The following is a 19,282-nucleotide window of genomic DNA, read 5'->3' on the forward strand; positions in this document are numbered from 1 at the left end:
TCCCTGCTTTCATCATACCCCAGCACCTACACCTTTGGTTGGTCCAGGGTTAACGGATTCACAAAAACACCCGGCCCTGACAGTAAGCACTGGCCACATGTATCCGTCAGGTGACTAATTCGCAGGAGGCGGTGCTACGACAGACATCCTTTCCCGTCTGGAAAATCAGGAGTCTATACAGACACAAATAGTTCAGTTTATGCAAACTATGGCAGATCGTTTGGAGGTTCTTCATACGGCTATAAAGACGTCTCAAGTCCAAGTCCCAACTCCGGTTGTTTCGGCTACCACAACGGTTTCTCCTGTGACGCTGCCTATGTCCCGTTTGCAGTTACCCTCTCCGAGTAAGTTTGACGGGACTCCAAAGCTTTGCAGAGGATTTCTGAACCAATGCGAGATCCAGTTCGAACTGTTGTCCGCTAGTTTCCCATCAGCCCGTTCTAAGGTCGCATATATTATTGCCCTCCTGTCCGGTCAGGCTTTGGAGTGGGCGTCGCCATTATGGGAGAGGGGAGATCCTATTCTCTCTAATTACAAAGAGTTCGTATCATCCTTCCGGAAAATCTTCGATGAACCAGGCAGAACCACCTCAGCATCTTTGGAGATTCTCAGTCTACGTCAAGGTTTACGTCCTGTCAGTCAATATATTATTCAGTTTCGCACGTTGTCTTCAGAGTTAAACTGGAATGAGGAGGCCCTGATCGCGGCGTTTTGGAATGGACTTTCAGAGAAAATCAAGGATGATTTAACCATTCGGGATGTGCCAACTAAGCTGGATGAATTGATTTCTATCTGTAATAAACTTGACCTACGCTACAGAGAGCGATGTTTAGAGAAATCCAAGGCAGAGCGATCTAGTCCGCGCTATCATCCTAGGCCTCGACAAGATTCTTCATCTCAGTCTCCTGTAACGACAGAAGAACCTATGCAGATCGGGCGCTCTCGCCTCACAGAGGATAAACGAATTTGTCGTCGACAGGGTAACCTCTGCATGTACTGCGGGTCCTCCGAACATTTAGTTAAGTCTTGCAAACTCCGGCCGGGAAACTCTCGCTCCTAGCTTATTCAAGAGAGGTTAAGCTAGGAGTTACTTTGGAATCACGTTCTGGGAAAGAGCCGACTTTGCCTATTCATTTGGAAGTTCCAAGTTCAACAGTTAAAGTTTCAGCTCTCCTAGATTCCGGTGCAGCCGAGAACTTCATCACCTCAGCCTTTGTCATACGATCTAAAGTTCAAACTATGCCACTGGGAGCGGCAGTTGCTGTTACAGCAGTGGATGGAAGTCGAATTCCAGATGGTATAATTACTCATCGAACCGTATGTCTCAAGATGAAAGTAGGTGTGCTCCATTCCGAATATATTTCCTTCTTCGTGATTCCCAAAGCCTCTCATGATGTGATACTTGGATTACCTTGGCAACAGAAACATAATCCACAATTTAATTGGCAAACCATGGAAGTTCTTTTGTGGGGTAAATCCTGTACCAAGGACTGTTTAGCTTCAATTATATCTCTCCGGTCAGTTAGTCTTCCCGACTTACCCTCAGTCTATCAATCCTTTGTGGATGTTTTCAGTAAACAAGCAGCAGACTCCTTACCCCCTCATCGCGAATGGGACTGCCCAATCGTTTTGGTACCGGGCAAAACACCTCCTAGGGGGCGAATTTATCCGCTATCCATCCCAGAGACTCAAGCTATGTCTGATTATATACAAGAGAATTTAACCAAAGGTTTTATCAGACCATCTTCTTCACCTGCAGGAGCCGGATTCTTCTTTCGTTAAGAAGAAAGATGGTGGGTTACGACCATGCATAGATTACCGTGGACTTAATGAGATCACTGTGAAAAACAAGTACCCATTACCATTAATTCCAGAATTATTTGACCGGGTAAAGGGAGCTACTGTGTTTACAAAATTAGATCTTCGAGGGGCCTACAATTTAATCCACATCCGTGCAGGGGACGAATGGAAGACTGCCTTTACTACCCGGGATGGGCATTACGAATACCTTGTAATGCCTTTTGGTCTTTGTAATGCGCCTGCAGTTTTCCAAAGCTATGTGAATGAACTTTTTCGTGATCTTCTCTACAAGTGTCTAGTAGTGTACTTGGATGATATCTTAATATTCTTCAAGGATCTGAAGTCTCACCGTCACCAAGTTAAAGAGGTACTGACACGTCTGAGGAAAAATCGACTATATTGTAAGTTGGAGAAGTGTACTTTTGAAGTATCCTCCATACCGTTCCTTGGTTACATCATTTCCGGATCAGAGCTATGTATGGATCCTGTAAAGGTACAAGCTATCCGAGACTGGTCCACTCCTACGACTCTCAAGGGGATTCAGCGATTCCTTGGCTTTGCTAATTTCTATAGGAGATTCATTAAGAATTACTCTACGTTGGCCACTCCCATCACAGCCTTGACTCGCAAGGGAGCAAATCCTATGAACTGGTCTTCTGAAGCAATCAAAGCCTCTCTGATTTAAAACAAGCCTTTGTGTCAGCCCCCATTCTTCGACAGCCAGATTTGAACCGTCCCTTTCTACTGGAGGTGGACGCATCTACGGAAGCAGTAGGAGCTGTGTTGTCACAAGTCTTTGAAGATAAAAAAAGTCCATCCCTGCGGATATTTCTCCCGTAAGTTCCTACCGGCTGAACGTAATTATGCAATAGGGGAGCAGGAATTACTTGCCATCAAGTTGGCATTTGAGGAGTGGAGATACCTTCTAGAGGGAGCACAACATCCCATTACAGTATATACCGATCATAAGAATCTTCTATATCTGCAGTCAGCTCAGTGTTTGAATCCACGACAAGCTCGATGGGGGCTTTTCTTCACACAATTTAATTTCAAGCTCACCTATCGTCCAGGGTCTCAGAACAAAAAGGCAGATGCCCTTTCTCGGTCCTTCAATTCTTCTGAATTAAATGATGCTACCACGAATCAAGCCATTGTGAGTCCTACATCCTTTTTAATGACTCGAACTTCTCTGGTTCCTCCGCCTGGCAAAACCTTTGTCGCCACAAATCTTCGAAAACGACTGCTTACTTGGGCTCACTCTTCATCCTTCATGGGTCATCCTAGGGTTCTAAAGACTCTCAAATTTATTCAACAGTATTACTGGTGGCCACGTCTTAAAGCTGATGTTCAAGAATTTATAGCAGCATGTCCTAAATGTGCCCAACATAAGAGTCCAAGGGGTTCTCCGCCAGGTTTGTTACATCCAAACAACCGTGGACTCATATCTCAATGGATTTCGTGACCGATTTACCTCCATCAAAAGGGCGGAATACCATTTGGGTGATAGTGGATCGATTTTCGAAAATGGCGCATTTCATTCCTTTAACTGGATTACCATCAGCCCCTTCACTAGCCAGATTGTTCATTTCTGAGATCTTCAAGTTGCATGGCCTTCCTCGAGAGATCATCTCTGATCGGGGAACACAGTTTGTAGCCAAGTTTTGGAGGTCGCTTTGTTCATCTTTAAACATTAAGTTGAATTTTTCTTCGGCATATCATCCTCAGACAGATGGACAAACTGAGAGAGTAAATCAAGATCTTGAAACCTTTCTCCGGCTATACATATCGTCCTCACAGGATGATTGTGTTGACTACCTTCCATTGGCAGAATTTGCTCATAATAATCTCTTTCATTCGTCTTCAGATTCTACGCCATTTCATACTAACTTTGGTTTCATCCTCGTGTGCCAGAGTTCCATCCGTTGCCAGCCCTAGAGGTTCCAGCAGAAGATCAAGAGCTTCAACGTTTATCTAGAATCTGGAGTTGTGTGCGCAAGTCGTTGGTCAAATCTTCTGCTCGTTATAAATCTTTCGCAGATAGAAAACGTAAGGCTGTACCAAACTACAAGGTGGGAGACCAAGTTTGGATTTCTACTCGCAATCTTAAGTTCAAAGTTCCTTCTAAGAAATTTGCTCCCAAGTTTATTGGCCCATTTCCCATTGTAAAGGTACTCAATCCTGTGTCATACAAAGTCAAGTTGCCACCGTCTTTGAGAATTCCTAACGTCTTTCATACATCGTTATTGAAACCTTTGATTCTCAATAAGTTCCGTACTACCCTGTCCAAACCTCCTAAAGTTCACTCTTTGCAGGATGAGGAATTTGAGGTTAAGGAGATTGTGGACTTACGTCGCCGATATGGACGTCTGCAGTTTTTGGTCGACTGGAAGGGTTATGGTCCAGAGGAGAGGTCCTGGGTTTTTGCCGAAGATGTTCATGCTCCAAGATTGGTACAGAAATTCTATTCCAAGAATCCTGATAAAGCTCAAAGGTGTCCGGAGACCACCCTTAAAGGAGGGGGTCCTGTCACGAACCGATCTCTCACCTCTGCGGGTTCTGGGGTTCATCCGTTGCCGGTGCGGTTGCTCGCGGTGCTGTGCGGCCGTGTGGGGACGCGGCATTATCAGTGGCACAGGTGATGCAGGAGCTGGGAGTGCGGGGACCAAATGGCCAAAGGCACCGCTGTGTGTCTGCAGTATAGGAGGCGGCCATGTTGGAGACCAAATAAGCAATACAGAGCACTTGTGAAAACACCTGTGGGTAAGTGTAAGCCAATCTCGTGCTTGTGCTGCCTTTAAGTAGGCTGGGATTATGCTACTCTGGGTCAGTGCTTTGTTGTTTCTACGCTATGCCCTAGCTCTGTGCTCTCTCCATGCATTCCTGTGTGATTCCCGTGGTCCAGATATCGCCTCCGCTCCCAGGGGTCCGTCTGCAGCCTTCACTGCTAAAGATCCTCCAGCTCCCTGCTGTGCTGTCAGTCAATCACTCTCCCAGTGGCAAACAAGTGGATTCCCAGAGTCTTGCAAGAGGTTACCCTGTCTGCCTGCTTCAACCACACAGACTTTGGAGGATTCTACTAACATCAGCTGTTCGTTTGCTCTGCTCTAAACTTAACCCATTCATCACCATTGTCGTCTGCTGCAGTTTCACAGTGATCTTCAGAACTCGCAAGTAACCCATTTCAGTATTATATTTTCTGTGTTGCTACAATCAAGGTCAATTCTTCACAGCCTTTCAGTTAAATCTCTAAACTTCATTACAAGTTTCTACAGTTACTTATTTATGTCTGCATTATTCAGTTAACACACTTTACAGTTCAGCATCAAATCTTGTTTCTTTTGGACAATTCATCATTCATTCACAAGCCTGCTTAAAACTCAGTTCTATGAACATTTCCTCAATGTATCTTTAAGATTGTTCCTGCTTATCATTTCTACCACTTTATGCAATACGTCAGTTTATGTATGGTGATTTATAATTTGTCATTTAACTCCTTACTGGAATTGTTGCTTACAATAAATATATGAAACTGAACTTTCTTCGTCCTCCCTGCTTTCATCATACCCCAGCACCTACACCTTTGGTTGGTCCAGGGTTAACGGATTCACAAAAACACCCGGCCCTGACACAGAGTCTCGTAGGCGGCAACCATCTTCCCCAGAAGGCGTATGCATTGATGAACCGATACCCGGGTAGGTCTTAGGACATCCCGGGCCATTGTTTGAATCACCAACGCTTTTTCCACCTGGAGAAAAACCCTCTGCACTTCCGTGTCGAAGATCATTCCCAGGAAAGACAGCCGCCTTGTCGGCTCCAGATGACACTTTGAAAGGTTCAGGATCCAACCGTGCTTCCTGAGCAGCTGTGTCGTGAGCGCGATGGACCGCAACTACCTCTCCCTGGACGACGCCTTGATAAGGAGATCGTCCAGATATGGAATTATGTTCACCCCCTGTTTGTGGAGGAGAACCATCATCTCCGCCATTACCTTGGTGAAGATCCTCGGTGCCGTAGAGAGACCAAACGGCACTGATAGTGATCGTCCATCAGTTCAACTCTGAGATATGCTTGATGCGGCACCCAAATGGGAATGTGGAGGTACACCAGAGACACCAGGAACTCGCCCTCAGTCAGTCCTGAGATGACAGCTCTCAGAAATTCCATCTTGAATTTGAGCTGCCTGAGGTAAGGGTTCAAAGACTTTAAGTTTAGAATAGGCCGTACCGAACCATACGGTTTTGGTACCACAAAAAGGTTTGAATAATAACCCTTGTTCCACTGATGAGGTGGGACTGGAACAATGGACCTCTGACACCACCAATTTCCTGATGGCCTCCATAAGAATTGTCCTGTCCGCCAGCGGGGCTGGCAAGCCTGACTTGAAGAAACAGTGAGGCAGGGGATCTTGAAACTCCAGTCTGTACCGTCTGGACACTATATCCAAAACCTAGAGGTCCAGACACGACGACACCCAGACGTGGCTGAACTGCCGGAGTCTTGCCCCCACCTGACCTTCCTCCAGGCCTAGCTGTCCACCGTTCTGCAGAGGACTTAGGGGTATCAGAAGCGGGCTTCTGGGAACCTGCGGGAGCAGGTTTCTTTCCCTTGGCACGACCACCTCTGAAGAAGGTGTTCGAAGGCTTATTCTTTCTAGGCCTTGCCGGCCGAAAGGACTGTGACGTGGAAGATGAAAAAGGCTTCTTCGTAGCCGGTGTAGCTGAGGGGAGAAAAAGAGACTTACCCGCGGTAGCCGTGGCAATCCATGCATCCAGCGCGTCCCCAAAGAGAGCCTGACCTTTGTATGGTAGGCCCTCCACACACTTCCTGGATTCCGCGTCCACAGACCAGTTGCGCAGCCAGAGACCCCTGCGAGCCGAGACAAACATGGAGAAGATCCCCGCAGCCATGGAACCTAGGTCTTTCATGGAATCCACCAGGAACCCTGCAGAATCCTGAATATTACGTAAAAATAAATCAACGTCACCTTTGTCCAGCATAGACTACTCCTCCTGTAGAGTGATTGACCACCTGGCAATAGCTTTAGCAATCCAAGCACAGGCTATAGTAGGCTGCAATATAGCCCCTGAAGCTGTGTAAATGGATTTCAGCGTAGCATCGACCTTGCAATCTGCCGGGTCCTTTAACGCGGTAGACCCCGGGAAAAGCCACCAAGACCCTCTTGGGAATCTGGAATTTCTTTTCCGGAGTTTCCCATGCCTTTTCAAAGAAAGCATTTAATTCTTTGGATGCTGGGAAAGTGAGGGGGGGCTTCCTGTTATCTGTAAAGAAGGCCTCCTCCACCTGTTCCGGAGCTGTGTCCGAAATGTGTAAAACATCCCTAACAGCCTCAATCATCAACTGCATCCCCTTAGCAAGGGATGCTGTCCCCCTCAATACATCCCTGTCACTGTCTGCAGTGTCAGAGTCGGTGTCCGTGCCATCCTGCATAATTGCAAGTGCACGTTTGTGAGAATGTACCGCAGGGGACCCCGAGGTGGCAGTATCAGACCATACAACCATAGAGGACTGGAGGACCTGAGTGGCATGCTCAGTCCTAGCCACAATATCAGAAATCTGAGAAATAGTCCCCCTTAGAGAGATTAACCATTCTGGCTCTCTAGCTGGGATCTGAGCTAAAACAGGGCAATCCTGATTACATGGTATGGAGTTTTCCTGGGAAGACAAATCCTCTGCAGCATATGAAACAGTGTCCCTAGACATGTTGTCACACACCCTCAAACACCCCACAAACACACAGGGTATTATGTAGACAGAGTTCCCCCCCAAGAGTGGCAGAGAGACACAGGAGATGGAGCCAACCCACACACAGCGCTATTTGAGTATAGGGAGACCCTAAACCCGTGCTGGCTGTGCCCCTTAATAGGGGACACAGCCTATAATACAGCCTCCCCCCCCCCCCCCCTTCTACAACCCCCTGGTACCATACAGATAGCTGGAGATTGCTCTGGAGGGACCTGGATCCACTTAACAGTGAGTGCAGGCAGGAAAAATGTTGCTGAACACTGCTGGGTCAGCGGTCTTCCCGCTCTCTGAATGATTATACTGGCCGGAGGAGTTGTGCTGGCCTGGATCCGCAGACCCCGACAGGCTTGATGTGACCAGTGTAGGGTCTGGAGCTGGCCCAGGGCACCCCCCCCCAGCGCTGCACCTCAGTACCGCTGAGCCTTCCAGGAGCGCGGTTAAGATCGCGCTCCTACCCTCTAGCCGCCCTCTTCACACTGTCCCTCCGCTTGTAAGGGGGGACAGTGACTCACTCGCCACTTCTTCAGCACCTGAGGGGGTGGCGGCTGGCTGCCGGGGCGAGCGTTCCCCTGTGGTGGGGCGCGATCAGACCCCTCTGGAGCTCACGTCCAGTCAGCGGGAGCAGTGGCTCAAGACCCCGCAGGGTGGACATTGCTCCCTCCCCCCCAGTCCCTCGCTGCATGGAGGCTGTCCCCAGCAGCCTCCCTGTAAAATAACAAAACCTGAAAAGAAATAAAAAACTATTTTTTAAGAGAACTCTGCAGAGCTCCCCTAGCTGTGACCGGCTCCTCCGGGCACATTTTCTAAACTGAGTCTGGTAGGAGGGGCATAGAGGGAGGAGCCAGCCCACACTATTAAACTCTTAAAGTGCCAATGGCTCCTGGTGGACCAGTCTATAGCGCATGGTACTAATATGGACCCCAGCATCCTCTAGGACTTAAGAGAAAGAGGATTTCTTAGTATCAGTAAAGTAAGTCTCCTCTGTAGGCTCAGGTACCTTATCAGTAATGTGTAAAATGTCCCTAATAGCCTCAATCATAAGTTGCACCCCTTTAGCAAGGGATGCATCTCCCCCCTGCATATCCCCATCACCGTCCCCTGTATCAGAGTCGGTATCCGGGTCAACTTGCATTACCTGGGCAAGAGCACGCTTCTTAGGGTAATTAATAGGGGTCTTTGAAGAGGTAGTAGGAGCTGAATACAGCAAAACATCAACAGACTTTTTCAAAACCTGTGTTTTAGTCTCATTTTGAGCTATCCGAGATGAAATCAGGGATATCATTCCCCTAATAGAATCCACCCATGAGGGTTCAGATTCAGAAGGCTGAGACAGTATATTACAGTCCTGAGTACAAGGAATAGACTCTTCTGGAGAAGATACACACTCTGCAGCACAGGATACAGAGTTCTTAGACATGCTTATGTGAGCTATATAAACACACACACACACACACACACACACACACACACACACACACACACACACACGAAAATGCAGACACAGTTTCCCCCAGAGAACACAGAGTATAAGGAGCCAGCCACACAGCGCCCCAGTAGGCAGTTGATATAGTAAACAGCCGGCGCTTCCTGAAAAACCTTAATAGATTAAACAGTTAATATCTCACTCCCCCTCCCCCATCCCCCCGGTACCGCAGAGGTATGCTGGAGTTATGTGGAGGGCAGCGCTCCCTGTCAGCGTCTCTTCAGTGTGATCTGCAGTGAGAATATGGCGCTGGTGAGTGCTGCATCTGCTCTGAGGAAGAAGCTCCGCCCCCTGTAATGGCGTGTCTTCCCGCACTTACAGCATACTTGCTTACTCCCCCAGAATGGCTGGGAGGCTCCCGAAAATCGGGTGACCCTCCTGGCCACTAGAGCAGGCAAGTCTCCCGATTTTAGGGGTCCCCCCTGCCCGTCCGCCCACTTAGTGTGTAAAGTGGGCGGTCCGGCCAGTCAATGACGCGATTCTTGCTGAATTGCGTCATCATAGCCCCGCCCCCTGCAGTGTAATGCCGGTGATCGCGGCATTACAGAGCGGGGCGTGGCTTAAAGGAGGTGCCACTGTAACCCCACCCCTGCCCCGCCCCCATCCTGCCTCCAGTCCACCCCCTCCTCACGTCACAGCCCTCCCCTGTCCCCCTGCTGATCCGACCTGGATGCTCTCTCCCGCAGAGAGAAGCCACAATGTCGGCAAGTACGACTTAGAGATTATACTGGCCTGAGGTAAATCTGCAGCAAACAGTGGGTTAGACCTTGTAAGCAATACTTGACTAGTGTAGGGTATTGCGCTGGCCCAGGGCGCCCCTCACAGCGCCGCACTACAAGTACCTCTGAGCCCTCCGGAGCGCAGCCTGTCAGAGTTGCGCTCCTACCCTTGTGCCGCCATTTCCTGTCGGTGACCCGCTTACTGGGGCACCGGCGTCATACTCACCACTCCATCTTCTGGCTCTGTTAGGGGGTGGCGGCCGTGCTGCGGGAGTGAGCGGTCGCCTCGTGGGCTTGCGATCATCACCCTCAGGAGCTCAGTGTCCTGTCAGCGGAGATAGGAGCCATTAACTTCTAGGGTTGGATCCTATTCCCCCCTAAGTCCCACGAAGCAGGGAGGTTGTTGCCAGCAACCTCCCTGTACCTAACACTTTTAAAAAATAATAAAACTAGAAAAACTCCTAGGAGCTCTCCTAGCTGTGACCGGCTCCACCGGGCACATTTTCTAAACTGAGGGGCATAGAGGGAAGAGCCAGCCCACACTATTAAACTCTTAAAGTGCCCATGGCTCCCAAGGGACCAGTCTATACCCCATGGTACTAATGTGGACCCCAGCATCCTCTAGGACGTAAGAGAAAGAGGGGTTTACCCCCTAGCTAATTGATCTAGTTGCCCTATCCAGTTAGCTTTGGCAACCTCATGCACTAATCTCCAGAGGCTGCGAGAAAAAACTCTTGTGGGTGACCTAAATTAACCTTGCGGTCTACTGCAGAACACAAAGTTCCCACCATTGAGTATAACGGAGGATTGCGATCCTCCATTATAGCCTATACATTCTGCCTGATTGACAGGTCAGGAGCGCACAGCCAGTCAGGAGAGCACTATGAAGTGGCACTCCCTGATTGGCTGGCGGGTCCCCACCTGACAGAAGTCACGAGGGGGCCCGCCATTCGCTGAAATGGGATTCATGGCCCTCATTCCGAGTTGATCGCTAGCTGCCGTTGTTCGCAGCGCAGCGATCAGGCTAAAAATCTGCATTTCTGCGCATGCGTACGGGCCGCAGTACGCACGCGCGACGTACTTTCACACAAAACTATGCAGTTTCACACAAGACCGAGCGACGCTTTTCAGTCGCTCTGCTGATCGTAGAGTGATTGACAGGAAGTGGGTGTTTCTGGGTGGTAACTTTTTCCGGGAGTGTGCTAAAAAACGCAGGCGTGTCAGGTAAAAACGCAGGCGTGTCAGGTAAAAACGCAGGCGTGCCTGCGGAAACGGGGGAGTGGCTGGCTGAACGCAGGACGTGTTTCTGACGTCAAAGCAGGAACTAAACAGACTGAAGTGATCGCAAGGAAGGAGTAGGTTTGAAGCTGCTCAGAAACTGCTTGAAAAAATTTCAGCACTATTCTGCTAACCTTTCGTTCGTACTTCTGCTAAGCTAAGATACAATCCCAGAGGGCGGCGGCTTAGCGTTTGCACTGCTGCTAAAAGCAGCTAGCGAGCGATAAACTCGGAATGAGGGCCCATGTGTAAACATGGATCCCCTCTAGTTGCGTGGACCAGGTTTTTTTGTTTTATTATTTTTTTAACCCCTGGATGCCTACATGGACCGAAGAGGACCAATCTACACCGGATTGTGGACGTGAATGGCGGTGTGGGATGTAGGTAATTATGTGTGAGTGTGTAAGCGTGTTTTTATAAAGTTCTACTTTCACGGGGTGTGTGTCTTTATTTGAATATTTCTTTTGTTGTGGAACTACAGGTACCAGCAGGCCCTTTAATGCTCCACATGCTGGTACTTGTGGTTCTCCAAGTACCAGCATGTGGGGGAGGCTTGCTGGGACCTGTAGTTCCACAGAAAAAAACAATACTTATTTAATTATTTTTATTACACATTTATGGCTATCATCCCACCATTCACAGCCCATGGATAGCGGCGAGAGCCTCGGGCTTCATCCCTGGCCCTTGGGTGCCTGGATGGGGGGACTCCACTCCCCCACGGAACCCCGGCCAAGGGTTTGTAGTTGGGGTGTGTGATGCTGCTGCCGCAGGGATCTATATAAAAGTGTTCCCCCGGCTGTGGCTTTACCTCCCTGGCTAGTGGAACCCGGTGCTGGTTTTAAAAATACAGGGACCCCTACTTCTTTTGTCCCCCGTATTTTTGGAACCAGGAGCGGTCCGAGAGCCCGGTGCTGGCTGTTTAAATACAGGGTACCCCTAATCATTTTTCCCTCTGTATTTCTGCAACTAGGACCGGCTCAAAGAGCCCGGGGCTGGTTATGCTTTTGGGGGGGACCTGCACGTCTTTTTTTTTTAAATAATTTTTTACTATTTCTTTATTTTTACGGTCAGAAGAATGCACGGATCTCACTGATCTATGCATGCTTCTGGCTAAATCACCAGTCTGAACCTGGTCTATTATTCTGGCGATTTTTGGTAATATTTTGTGTTCAAGTGGCAAAATCACACCCTATTACATTTGCGTTTTTGATTGTATTCAATGGCAAAACATCTGTATGCATTTTTTCCCTTGTGATTTTTGATAGAGGCTGAAAACTTTTGCCCATTCCCGCACCCTATTACATTTGCGATTTGTGGAAAACGTGCGATTTTGCGGTAAAAATCGCATGTTCCACAAAATCGCTTCCTATTACATCTGGCCTCCAGTATAAATAAAACATACTGTACCCCTATTTGTGTATGAAGTTTGGCTTTCCCAAAATGTAGGGATGTTACCTTTAAGCAAGAGGTGTTTGATGTCAGCATTGTATTCCAGACATTCTATGATGTCTTCGGCTACATCTGTAATGTAAAAGCTTGGAAACAAAATATCAATAGCTAGAAAAAAAGTTGCTTATGGACTTGACTTACAGAACGTAGAGTGGCTATAAAAAGTTTCCACACATACCTGTATACCATTTTTTAACCTTTTAGTTTCACATTTTAGTTCCTTACATCATGGAATCAATATAGTTTTATTTGCCATTTTTTAACAATGACTCAACATCATCATTTAAAATGGCCAACAAAATATACACTGGAATGTTTTTTCTGTATCACAAATATAAACAAAATTCATCACACAAGTATTCAGCTGTTGATTTGCTCATGGATACTTGTATGTCAGCCACAACAATGTGGCTTCTGCTGAGTGCCTTGGGTTCTTCTCTTGCTGAAATATAAATCTTTCCGCAATCCTAGTTCTCTCTCGCACTGCAGCATGTATTCTACGCCATATGTCTATACTGTATTTGCTCTTCACTCTATTTAGATAATTTCTCTAGTCACTGCAGAATAGAAGCATTATGATCATGCCACCATGTCTCATGGTAGGAATAGTGTTCTAAGTATAATACACAGTATTTGGCTTGTGTGCCAAAGAGTAAAATCTTGGTTTAAAATAGATCATGCAATTTTCCACCACTTGGTATGTGGGGATTTGTGTAGTATATTGCTTACTAACAGGTTATAGGCAAGATTTTATGTGTGGCTTTTTCTTTTTCAACAATATTTTTTTTTCTCTGTCATCCATCTAGGGGACGCTGCACACTTACAGTACTAATGGGTTAGAGTGTGTGGGCAAGGAGTTTGGCACAGAACCTATAGAAAACTAACTCCTCCCCCCTCTAACCCCTCCCGTCTCCAGCCTGACCAACAAGTACCTCAGTTTTAGTTTTGTGCCTGTGGAGTACAGACACAGTTTCTTTACCTATAGCTTTTAGTTAGGTTTTTGTTGTTTTATTTAGTTTTATGAGGTACTTAGTCCCTGTACACAGGTGGCAGGTACAACTAGAGTGGGGTTACCTAGAGTAGGATGCAAATTCCCACTTTAATATGCCTCTGGATGGTCACCATACTCCAGTCACTGGGGCTTTCTATCCGGACAGAATCCGAGGAGGCCCGGCTCAGGTAGGACAGCCACTTTCTGCCTTGGCAGCATTGGGTTGTTCCTTTTTGTTGTGTGGCTTTTCAGTGTTGTATCTCCCCTCCCTTCCCCCTTGGGGTGAGCTGCGGCGCTGTGTACATTAATTTTTACCACTGATTTTTAACAGGGCAGCGGACTTGTGTTCAGGCGGTGCGGGAGTGAAGGCTTCCTGCTGGCCGCCAGACTGTCAGTGACGATCGTGGTCCTTTTACTGAAGGGGAGCCACGGGCTGCTAGTTGTGATGGTGCGGTCCTTTTCCTGAAGGGCATTTTTTTTTTACAGCGGCCGCGGAACACAACTGCCCTCTATCTCTGGTGAGGTCTGAAGCTCTGGGCGCCATCTTCTACACACTGGAGGTGCTTCAGCACGAGGGATGCTGCGCAGCTGATACACACTCCCACACATGCAGTGCTTCTCACTCTGTTTATTACAGATGGGGACCAGGCTACAGCAAGTATTATTAGTATCACTGTATTTATTTTGGGCTGCCTTTATTTATTTGCAGAACAGCACTTTAGAGAAACCTCCCTTACTTACTGTGGGGTTCACTAATAGTACCTATCTCACCCTGTTATTCACACAGGAGGGGTATTTAGTGTTTTAGACACATTATTATATGGGAGTTTTACATTCATTCTAATTCCCTGTTGTGTAGGTTTTTTATTACTTATTACTGAATTATTGGACCAATAGTAAAAAAAAAAATATATACTATGGCCAATACGCCTGACAAATCTTCAAAAGGGAAGGCAGGCTCGGTTGTTTATTTTGCTGTTCACAATGTGGGATCAAGCTTTCAAAAGGTAGCACGGACGCAGGTACTCTCTGTGCTACGTGCTCTGGAATGCCAGTAGCGGACCAGCCGGGAGGTTATGCAGATCAGTCTATGCCTCTGTGGGCCAAAAACATGACTGATGCCATATCAGATTTGCGTCAGTCCAAATCGAGTGCTGATTCCAGTCAGACTCCCGAGGAGCCACTGTGGGCGAAAAATATGGGCAAGTGTCTTTCTGATTTAGCCCAGTCCTTGAACAAAATAGTGACATCTTCGGTTACTTCTACTGCCACTAAACGTCCACAGCCGTTACCAGCTCTAATTTCCCAAGGGAGTAGTTAGAATCTGTTGTATCTCCCTTAGAGGAAGGTGAAGTAGACCTGGAGTGGGAGGATGCTTTGGCTTGGGATGAGGAGGAGCTATCTACGAGCTCAGGTGTCAGATTACTGATAAAAGCTATTTGTCAGACTCTTAATCTCCAGGACACGGTAGTGGCGGAGACTTCAACAGCCTTTTTCAAAAGGCAGAAAAGACAAGTGGCTGTCTTCCCTTCCTATTCACATTTTGCCGATATTTTGAAAGAACCCTGGCTTAAACCAGATTCCCGTTTTCAGGCCCCTAAGAAATTGAGATTTCTGTATCCATTTACAGAGGAGGACACAAAATTTTGGGAAACAGCACCAAAGGTAGATGCTCCTATTACATACTTGGCGAAGGCTACAGTTATTCCCTCAGTGCAATCAGTTACCTTGAAGTATTCTACAGATAGGAAAATAGAGGCAATTCTCAAGTCTATGTTTACCCTATCAGGTATTTCTCTATGTCCAATCCTCGCTTGCGCTTGGGTTCTTAAGGCCGTGGATGACTGGTTAGCACAAGTGGTGGCTGGAATGCAGTCTGACTATCTATTCAATTGGCAGAACAAATTTCTGAAGCTCTGACTTATGTAGGTGAAGCCTTGTTGGATTCTGCTGCACTACAATCACGTGTATCTGCCTTAGCTGTAAAAGCAAGAAGATTGCTCTGGCTTCGGGTGTGGAACGCTGACTCCGATTCAAAACAGGGCACTTTAACAGACGTGCGGTTTGAAGGGGAGTTTCTTTTTGGCTCGGAACTAACAAAGGATATTTCCAATACTACTGGAGGCAAGAGTCCCTTTCTTCCTGTTGCTCCTCAAAAACCGAAACCCACGAAGTTTCGGTCCTTTCGTACTTAGGGCAGAGGAAGTTTCCAGTCCTTCCTTCCACGAAGAGGAGCATTCAGAGGTAGAGGAACACAGGCAACTCGTAGACCAGCTGTCAAGTCTACCGAAAAGCCTGCCGCATGATGTTTCGAGGTCTCCGGAGGGATCACTGGTGGTCGGGGCTTGGTTACTACAGTTCAAGGAAGTGTGGCTCCTGTCGAAACCAGATCGGTGGGTGATGGGGGTCATCTCCCGAGGATATATCTTAGACCTCGAGGAACCAGTCCCACACCGATTTTTTTTTTGTCACTACTCTCCCAAGCGATCCCTCCAGATGGCAAGCTCTCCTTCAAGCGATGGCCACGCTCTTGCACAACGGAGTAATTCTTCCAGTTCCCAACCAACAAAAATGTCAAGGCTTTTACTCAAGTCTTTTTCTCGTAAACAAACCGGACGGTTTGTTTCGACCCATTTTAAATCTGATATCTTTAAATCAGTATCTCTCTGTCCAGAAATTCAAAATGGAATCCATTTGTTCAATTATCGCGTCCATGGAACCGGAGAAATATTTGGCCTCCATAGACATAAAAGATGCATACCTACATGTTCCCATTTGAACAGGTCACCAATATCTTCTGAGATTTGCAGTCGGCCCTTGGCACTTTCAGTTTCAGGCTCTGCCATTCGGACTCTCCACGGCCCCTCGGGTGTTTACAAAAATCATGGGTCATGTAGTGGCGGTACTAAGGTGTCAGGGAGTCAACATTACTTCCTACTTGGACGATCTCTTAAATCAAAGACGGATATTCACAAGCACGTACAGCTCATAATAGAGACCCTGCAGTTTTTCGGGTGGATAATGCATTTTCAAAAATCGTCACTACTTCCTTCCCAGAAGATAGTGTTTCTAGGACTTTTATTCAACACCAGGAGCCAGAAAGTGTTTCTTCCTCAGGAAAAGATTCGGGACCTACGGTCCAGAATCCGAGCACTGTTACCATTACTGATAGTCTTGGTTCTCAGATGCATGCAGGTGTTAGGGAAGATGGTAGCAACCTTCGAGCCATATGCCAGATTTCATGCCCGACCCCTTCAAGCTCAACTTCTCAGCTGTTGGACTCGGATGGAACCTCACCTGGATTCACAATTGTTCCGGTTGTCGGTACAGACTCGTCAATCCCTCCACTGGTGGCTCCACAGCCACAATCTGACCAGGGGAGCTCCGTTCACAATTTGGTCTTGGATGTTACTCACCACGGATGCCAGTCTCACGGGTTGGGGAGCGGTGTTTCAAACCTATCACTTTCAGGGACTCTGGAGCAGTCAGGAGTCGAAGGTACAGATAAACATTATGGAATTGAGTGCGATCTGGTATGCTCTCATTCAAATACAGACCATGGTCCAGGGTCATCCAGTGCGCATTCATTCCGACAATGCCACGGTGGTGGCTTACATAAACAGACAAGGCAGAACTCGAAGCTGACACACCATGAAAGAAGTCTCTCATATTCTCAGGTGGGCGGAGCATTGGGTTCTGGCCACCAAAGCAATTCACATTCCGGGAGTCGAAAATTGGGAAGCAGATTTCTTAAGCAGTCACACAGTTCACTCGGGAGAGTGGGAGCTTCACCAGGAGGTGTTTCTTTCTCTAGTGTCTCTGTGGGGCATGCTCGACAGAGATCTGATGGTGTCTCGTCTCAACAAAAAGATCCCTTAATACGGGTCGCATACACAGGATCCTCAGGCAACACTCATCGATGCCTTGACAGCTCCATGGCAGTTTCACCTAGGATATTAGTTTCCACCGATCCTCTTCTACTTCAACGAATCTGCCGAGGAGGCCTGCCAGTCATTCTTGTGGTTCTGGATTGGCCGCGTCACCAGTGGTATACACTTCTGCGCGACATGATAGTCGGGGAACCTTTCCGCCTACCTCTATGACCATATCTTCTTCTTCAAGGACCGTGTCGCCACCCGGATTTAAATCGACTGGCTTTGATGGCATGGTTCTTGAATCCAGCATTTTAAGAGTGAAAGGTTTATCTCATCCAGTCGTAAACACAATGCTCCAAGCTAGGAAACCAGTGACTTCTGGAATTTATCACCGGGTGTGGGTTATTTAAATTGCTTGGTGTGAGAAATGCGGATTGACACCAGAGCTATTTCGACTGCCTCGTCTGTTGTCTTTCCTTCGGGATGGTCTCACCAAAGGCCTACGGCTTTCCTCCCTTAAAGGGCAGGTTTCCACTTTATCGGTGCTTTTTCAGAAAAGATTGGCTCTCATTCCAGAGGTCCAGATGTTTATTCAGGGAGTACTTAGAATCCAAACGCCATTTGTTCTCCCGGTTCCACCATGGGACTTAAATTTAGTTCTTGCGGCTCTTCAGAAGTCTCAGTTTGAACCATTGGAATCTGTGGAATTAAGGTTCCTCACACTCAAGGTTGTTTTCCTTTTGGCTATTGCTTCGGCCAGACATGTTTCGGAGTTGGCGGCCCTTTCTTGCCTTTGTTGGTTTTTCATGATGATCGTTTGGTTGTGTGTACGAAACCTTCCTTTCTTCCAAAGGTGGTGCTGGCCTTCCACCTAAATCAGGACATTGTACTTCCGGCGTTTACTCCATCTTCCTCTGGAGAGAATAACCATTTGTTCTTATTGGACGTGGTTAGGGCTTTACGCATTTATTTGTCTCGTACCGAATCTATTCGTCGTATGGATACGTTGTTGTTTAATTGACGCACCCAAGCGGGGTTGGCTGGCCTCTAAAAACACGGTGGCTCGTTGGGTGACTTCGGCTATTCGACAGGCCTATGTATCTTGTAATGTTACTGTTCCTGACCCAATAAGGGCTCATTCGACTAGAGCGGTTGGAGCCTCTTGGGCTGTTCACGGGGGTGTATCTGTAGAGCAGTTGTGTAGAGCAGCTACCTGGTCATACGTGCATACCTTCACAAAGTTTTATCGGTTTCATACCTTTGGTTTGGAGACTGCCTCTGTTGGGCATCAGATTTTACAGACTGCTATGCCGTCTGTGTCTCCCTCCTCTGATTAGCTTGCTTTGGGAAATCCCATCAGTAAGTGCGCGGCATCCCCCAGATGGATGACAGAGAAAAGGAGATTTATGGTAAGAACTTACCTTTGTTAAATCTCTTTCTTGCGAGGTATACTGGGTACCACAGGGAATAACATCGGGGTGTAGAGTAGGATCTTGATCCGAGGCACCAACAGGCTAAACGCATTGACTGTTCCCAAGATGCTCAGCGCCGCCTCCTCTATAACCCCGCCTCCGTGCACAGGAGCTTAGTTTTGTTAACCAGTCCAATGCAGTAGCAGGTAAAAGAGATGACAACCGTTAGTAGCCACATACACCACATTCTCACGGCAGGAGAAGGTATCAGCGGCTAATGCCATACAAACCCAAAGAAGCTAAGTGCGTCAGAGTGGATGCCCTGTGGAACCCAGTGTACCACGCAGAAAGAGATTTAACAAAGGTAAGTCCTTACCATAAATCTCCTTTTCTGCACCGGGGTGCACTGGGGTTCCACAGGGAATAACATTGGGTATGTCCTAAAGCAGTTCCTCATTGGAGGGGATGCACTGTAGCGGGCACAAGAACCCGGCGTCCAAAGGAAGCATCCT

At 47.5% G+C, this 19,282-nt stretch overlaps 1 protein-coding gene across 7 annotated transcripts in view; it reads right to left on the reverse strand.

Annotated features, from left to right (window-relative positions):
- Positions 1-19,282, reverse strand: part of SHOC1 (shortage in chiasmata 1) — a 642,525-nt gene that overhangs the window by 389,688 nt on the left and 233,555 nt on the right. For 6 of the 7 annotated variants that reach the window (XM_063914688.1, XM_063914693.1, XM_063914689.1 and 3 more), the window contains exon 11: positions 12,499-12,578. The exons of the other annotated variant lie outside the window; for it this stretch is intronic. In XM_063914688.1, the coding sequence (XP_063770758.1) occupies positions 12,499-12,578 (80 nt within the window). The remainder of the gene's footprint in view (positions 1-12,498; positions 12,579-19,282) is intronic. 7 annotated transcript variants of the gene reach the window in all.

Source organism: Pseudophryne corroboree, chromosome 1, assembly GCF_028390025.1.
Source record: "Pseudophryne corroboree isolate aPseCor3 chromosome 1, aPseCor3.hap2, whole genome shotgun sequence".
NCBI classification, from domain to species: Eukaryota; Metazoa; Chordata; class Amphibia; order Anura; family Myobatrachidae; genus Pseudophryne; species Pseudophryne corroboree.